Source organism: Lithobates pipiens, unplaced genomic scaffold, assembly GCF_037356315.1.
Source record: "Lithobates pipiens isolate NorthernLeopardFrog02 unplaced genomic scaffold, aLitPip1_a1.2 Scaffold_19, whole genome shotgun sequence".
Classification (NCBI taxonomy): Eukaryota; Metazoa; Chordata; class Amphibia; order Anura; family Ranidae; genus Lithobates; species Lithobates pipiens.
Genome location: NW_027507764.1, coordinates 137,542,817 through 137,549,875, shown reverse-complemented (window position 1 = coordinate 137,549,875; position 7,059 = coordinate 137,542,817). Strand labels below are relative to the sequence as shown.

General features: G+C 42.5%; 1 protein-coding gene across 2 annotated transcripts in view; it reads left to right on the top strand.

Moving 5' to 3' along the window:
* The window catches only part of OSBPL3 (oxysterol binding protein like 3), a gene marked incomplete in the record, with an annotated part of 261,328 nt that overhangs the window by 162,694 nt on the left and 91,575 nt on the right, over positions 1-7,059 (top strand). For both annotated transcript variants that reach the window (XM_077491306.1, XM_077491305.1), the window contains 2 exon segments: positions 1,905-2,018; positions 6,390-6,557. In XM_077491306.1, the coding sequence (XP_077347432.1) occupies positions 1,905-2,018; positions 6,390-6,557 (282 nt within the window).

Here is a 7,059-nt window from a genome sequence, read left to right as displayed (position 1 = left end):
TCTCTCCTTTCTCTCGCTCTCGCGCTCTCTCTCCTTTCTCTCGCTCTCGCGCTCTCTCTCCTTTCTCTCGCTCTCTCCGCGCTCTCTCTCTCCTTTCTCTCGCTCTCCGCGCTCTCTCTCTCGCGCTCTCTCTCTCGCGCTCTCTCTCTCGCTCTCTCTCTCTCGCTCTCTCTCCTTTCTCTCGCTCTCTCTCCTTTCTCTCGCTCTCTCTCCTTTCTCTCGCTCTCTCTCCTTTCTCTCGCTCTCGCGCTCTCTCTCCTTTCTCTCGCTCTCGCGCTCTCTCTCCTATCTCTCGCTCTCGCGCTCTCTCTCCTTTCTCTCGCTCTCGCGCTCTCTCTCCTTTCTCTCGCTCTCGCGCTCTCTCCCATTTCTCTCGCTCTCGCGCTCTCTCTCTCATTTCTCTCGCTCTCGCGCTCTCTCTCCTTTCTCTCGCGCTCTCTCTCTTTGCTCTCGCGCTCTCTCTCTTTGCTCTCGCGCTCTCTCTTTTCTCTCGCGCTCTCTCTCTTTTCTCTCGCGCTCTCTCTCCTTTCTCTCGCGCTCTCTCTCTTTTCTCTCGCGCTCTCTCTCTTTTCTCTCGCGCTCTCTCTCTTTTCTCTCGCGCTCTCTCTTCTTTTCTCTCGCGCTCTCTCTCTCTTTTCTCTCGCGCTCTCTCTCTTTTTCTCTCGCGCTCTCTCTCTTTTCTCTCGCGCTCTCTCTCTTTTCTCTCGCGCTCTCCTTGCTCTCGCTCTCTCTCCTTGCGCGCGCTCTCTCTCTCACTCTCTCTCTCCTTGCGCTCTCTCTCGCTCTCTCCCCACTGCACAATGTACGTTCCCTCACGGGTCACTGTGGTACCGCACACCATCGTTGGCAAGATAAATTGGAGTGCTATTTAGAATAACTAGCACTGCATCTCAAGTAGCGTGCAGTGCTGGTGTTCTGCCCAGAAAGTTCCCCCTGGCGGATAGTGACCCCCTCTGTACTGCGCAGGCGCAGCGCTTTCACAGTACGAACCACAACTGAGCCGCCAAAAATAGCCAAAGCTGAACACCTGTGATTCAGCTGTACATGGCGCCTGTAACAGGGCCCCTCGCGGGCTTGCTTCGTTCGCCACGCTTCGGGCACGGCCTTGCTTCTCTCTGCATATTTATATATTTATATTCTAACTCTATGTCCATTTGGATGGTGGGGCTTGTACCTGGACTCAGGGCAGAATGTAGTGCACAGGCACCGTGTAGAGCTGACGATCAGCTGTTCATCTTCAGAGACTATCGGCGGCTCCGTAGTCGTTTGTACTGTGCAAGCGCAGCGCATGCACAGTGAAGGGGGGTCCTTATCCGCCAAGGGAACTTTCTCGGCAAAACACCGGCCAGTGCAAATAGAAGGACAGGAACATGTGTGTTCCCACAACACAACAAAGTGAATGGGGCCTTAGACAGGAATGACCAGAATCCATTTAACCATTGGAAGATTTCCCCCTCACCTTCCTGTTACTTTGGCTCCCTCCGCTCTCCTAACACTTCCTAGGCAGACTAACCTGTGTAAGAAAGATGCATATGCTTACCCATTTTCAGCCTGCTTTAGTCTAGTGTTGCGATCCCCTCTGTCAGTCAACGGTGGCTGTAGGGGAGAAGAGGGAGCACTCAACAATATCTCGGAATGCCTGGGATTGGTTATGTCGCTCATTGGCTCCCATGTCCCATCCATTACCAGTGCTACCTCCTCTCCTCTGCAGTTGCCGCTGATTGACACAGGAGATTACATGACCAGATTGGACTGAAAATATGTAAGTATTTACAAATTTCTTACACAAGTTAGTGAGCATAGGTGTTAGGAGGGATGAGAGGGCATTGCTAAAACTAGTTAGGTTTAGCTAAGAATTCTGCTTTGTTATTTTTTATTACATGATGTGTTTTATCTGATGACAGATGGAGAAGGGAAAACTACATGGCCGCATTGATGTTGGACTTTCTGTTATGTCTGTTAAAAAATCAACCAAGTGCATTGATTTGGATACAGAGGAACATATATACCACCTCAAGGTGAGCGTAACGCCACTCCTATCATATTAAAGTTGGTAAAAATATAAATAATTGTATTTTTAAACCTCACATTTCAACATATTGAAGTATAACTTAACCCAAAAGCAAAAATGAAATATACTGCAGCTTACCAGTTCTTCGCTGTGGTGGCTATATTGGTTTTCTTTCATTTTATTATTTTATTTTTTTCAGGCTAAAAACTATTTTAGGGAGTACAGAAAACACCTATTGATCTTGCTAGAAATTCATTGCCTTTGTCTGTTTCTGTGAGCTAACTTAGAAGCATAAAACAATGTTACCTCTCTTATGTAAACTACTAATTCCATCAACTCCTATTTAATGTAGATTAACAAAAGCAGATGTGTTTGAAATCCAGCCTGGGTGGCTACACGTACTTCTCCATAGATACAAAGGAGTGGTGAGTGTAGCCACCTTGGGATAGGTCGTGTGTTTGTATTATTAGGCCCCTTCCACACGGGCTGTCCGGACTGGTCCACCTGTCAGTTTTTTAGGCGGACCTAATTGGACACTCCATTTACCTCTATGGAGCGGCAGATATCAACAGTGACATGTCCGCTGACACCCGCTGCTATCCGATCCTCTCTGCCAAAACCAGACGGACGGAGTTCCTATTTTCTATCCGTCTGGCGGATTGGATGAAAATGAACAAAGCGGTCTGTTTTCATCCAATCTCCCCATAGAGGTGAGCGGGACTCTGTCCATCGCCTCATCTTTGCTCAATAAGTGGAGACAGACCTGTCATCCACCTGCTCTGCGGGGATCAGCGGAGTGCTGCCTGGCTGAGCAAGCGGATCCCGCAGAACGGTGGCGTCCGTGTGAAAGGGGCCTAACCATGTAAAAATTAAAAGAGAGAAGCCTGTAAAAAAGAAAATGAAAACCTGCAATAATTACACTTGTTTTTTTTGTGTTTTTTTTTTGGGGGGGGGGGGGGGGTTAAATATGCTTTAACTACAGATTATTAGTTGTAATGACACTTTGTTCCATGCTACTAAAACTAGGACAGCTTAGAAATATAGATGTTGGCAATAGTCTTACTAGATCAATGACTATAAGTGCAGATGGTCTCTGGAGATGTTCAGCATAAATGTAGTAAAGATCTGGATTGATAAGAGGTTTCAGTAATCCTCCTACTCCACAAATGACAGTAGAAGTTTCTTTAGTGTTCGTTATACACCAGGGATCTGCAATTAGCAGACCTCCAGCTGTTGCAAAACTACAAGTCCCATCATGCCTCTACCTTTGGGTGTGATGCTTGTGGCTGGCAGAGTCCTTGCTATGCCTCATGGAACTTGTAGTTCTGCAACAGTTGGATATCCGCTAATTGCATATCCCTGTTATACCCTGTACTATACAATACACTGTGCATGTTCTCCCCAGATGCAACAAAGATTTGAGCAGCACTTGAAATAGCTAGTTTTTTTTAAAGCAGTTAGGAGGGTGATTGATAGGTGTTTACAGATATCTGTTACCCATTCATTTTCAAACGACATGATGGTAAGGCTTCATGTACACGGGACGTTTTTACAACCTCTCCTGAACGATTTAACTTGACAGATAGTAACCCATGTTTAAAACGTCAGTTTTGCCACATTTACATGTTCCATTTTGCGCGTTTGCGTTTTTAGAAGTGTTTAAAAAAAAAAATCCAAAATAGCCAAAACGCCTTTAAACGAAACGCGGCTAAACGTGAGTTGCCATGTTTAGAAGCGTTTTGTGCTTGAAATGCCTCTAACCTCGGCTTCTGAACCCATTTTTTGTGTTCCAAAAAAAGAAGCTTCTAAACTCAACTGCCTAGAATCGACTATAAACGACCCTGTGTACATGTACTGATAAGATGACATAGAGGAGAGTTCAGGGGCAGCTGAAAAAATGCCTAACTGCTCCTAAATGTCCGTTTACCAGCAGCAGTGTACATGGGACCTAAGTACGGCTATCAATGCTTTAGTCATCACTAGGGAAAATTGGGTATTATCTGGCTAGCTTTAGGCAGTGTGCTAGTTTCAAATGAATGATTAGATCTGTTCTTTTACTCCAAGAGTATGAAAAAAAAAATCTTCCTCTAGGATGAATAAATCTTTAATCAAATCCATGCTGTGTTTAACTGACATTGGAAGATTTCAGTATAGTCACAGCATGATTATTTGGCATCTGCCATCTGACAGATGATGATGTGCACACATTTGTGGTTGATTTGATTCTCTGCATCTCTCAGCTAGCACACACATTGACGAGACTACTCAGATCACACAAGTGGAGCAGGTGGACACACAGCAAGTTAGTCACTGTGATTACCCTTCAGCAAATCCACCCAGATGGCATCAAAGAAGATTAGAGCTCTAAGATGTGTTGCTCTTTTGGAGCTATATGTTGTAAAGTTCGGGCAAAAAAAACTTTCATTGAAATGTATCCCTCAAAAGTCACAAGAGATATAAATCCACTTTGTGTCTTTGCAAACCCAAATATTACCTTGTAAAAGTAGCAGCCACATCATCATTGTGTTGTACAAAGCCTGTGCAGAGCGCAGTACTGGTTGCCTAGATCACAGTACTAGCTGCACTGGTTTGCCTGGAGTTCAGTCTTACCTTAAAGTGGCAGTAAACGCCTTTTTTTTTTTTTTTTTTTTTTTTTTTACAGGTAAGCTTTTTTACTATCAATATCGAAATCGATATCTCCCACATGTCCACCATTTAGGGGATATTCTAGCAAGCAACAGCCGGTAAAGTCACAGACGCATGCGCTCTAAAAAAATGGCATACTCGTGAGGTTCCATCAGAGGTATGTGACATGGCAGAGACTCCCGCACGCACGTGCAGGAGTGATGTCATCATGACTCAGCCGCAGCCCGCAAACCCAGAATGAATTCTAGTGAAGATAAGCCTCTGCAGCAGCGACAGCGCACTGCTGGAGGGCTTCATTTCAAAGTAAATCTTTCATAATGTGCTAGTATGCAGTATATACTAGCATATCATATTGCCTTGCAGGAGGAAACTTTTTTTTTTTTTTAAACAAGAGTTTACTACTGCTTTAATGTCAGCTTTGCACTGTATGTTACTGGGCTTATTTGGCTCTATTTAAAGTGGTTGTAAACCCGAAGAAAAAAAACAAAAACTAACAAACCCTGTAAGACAAAGGCATAATGAGCTAGTATACATTGCATACTAGCTCATTATGAAATACTTACCTTAGATCAACGCTGTTTCAGCAGTCTCCATACACCGCTCTGACTGGTGAATGTCTCCCGGAGCTATTTCCGGTTTTGTGGGCTCCAGCGCTCTGATTGGCTGGAGCTGTGATCTCCTAAACCTGCACAGATTAGGAGATATTTACCATATATGCTTGTGCCCAAGTCAACGGCACATGCGCACTGAAGAAATGGCTTTCTGTGCTGTTTCTTCAGTGCGCATGCGCCGTTGACTTGGGCGCAAGCGTATATGATAAATATCTCCTAATCTGTGCAGGTTTAGGAGATATTTTCAGTACCTACAGGCAAGCCTCATTATAGGCTTACCTGTAGGAACAAGTGGTGTAACTAAGTTTTGAACCACTTTAATAGGGAAGTAAAAGCTGGTAGGGTGACACAGGAATTTCAGTAGCACATACCAACTAATTAGCATTTATCAGTCTAGAGAGGTCAGAAAAGTGAAATGTGTTTGACAGATATATGGTAATATTCTGTGATCATTACGCTTCACCTTATAACAAGTTACGTTTTTGCACCTTTCTATCCCTTGTGGACCAGATCAGCTTTTATGTTTCTGCGATGGGCCTATTGATTATGTAAAAACGTTCTCATTATTTAAGATGGAAAAAACAATATGTGTATAATGTTTGAGACAGACACTTGAAATGAACACTTTTGCCTTCTCTTGTCATGATAACGCTTGGCCACAAAGGATGATGGTATATAAATGGTACATTTTTTATGATTGTTCTTATTTTTTTTATTTACTTTCCACAGTGCATACACAATAATCATAGGTACAGAGTCAGCGGGTTATTTTACTTCTTAATTCTTTAACACTTAGTCTATATAAACCCATATAGAAGATTACCTAATAATGTACTGTATGTTCCCGCTAATGGATTCTGTATTAATCTGCAAAATGTTTTCAAGAAACATATTCTTAAAAAAAAAAAAAAAAAAAAAAAAAGTCTATAGAAATCCAATGACTTAAATCATAATTGCAAAGTTGTGTAACTTGGCTACTTTATATCTGACTAGACTAGAGTAAAGCTTTACGCTTTTTTTTTATTTTTAGCTCACATTTTAAAACAAAAATGGCAGAAAATGTGAAAAAAGTATAATTCCCCAGCCTAAGAACTTCATGACTTGTATATGCTGTTTTTCAGGTGAAATCTCCAGAAGTGTTTCAGGATTGGGTATCAAAGCTCCGTGACCACCGGTTGTTCCGTCAGAATGAAATATCCGTTTTCCCACACGATCTGAATTCTCAGTTTTTCCCTATGCTGTCAACTACAGAGTCTGCGTCTAGCTTTGATCCAATCTCATCCCCGCAGGTATATATATGTATATAGATAGAGATAGCTGTTCATTTTAAATAAAGGCTTATGTAGTAAAACATGCTTTAGGAAACATATTTGAAAGAAATTATTCTTCATTATACTGTCCATCAAACCAAATGTTAGAATCAATTTTGCCAAAAGAAACTTTTTGCCCTAATAAAGAGGAGGGTGCCTCTGTTCAGTGATCCAATGTTTTTCATGAACTCAGAATATATACAAATTAAACCTGCAGGATAATTCTGCAAACATAAATGTAACAGATGCACTTTTATAAATTCCTGGACAATAGTTCTCTGGTAGAGCTGTGAGCAGTATTAAAGCAAAACAATACTGCATCTGAGCACCACAAACCAAAAAACAATATTTCATTATTTTTTATTATTCAAATCAAACTCATCCATCCATGTCTCCATGAATTAACTTGCTGAGAAATCACTTTGAAAAACAACCCCCCAGTAGGGATGAGCTCCAGCATGTTTGCATGCTCCACTTGCAG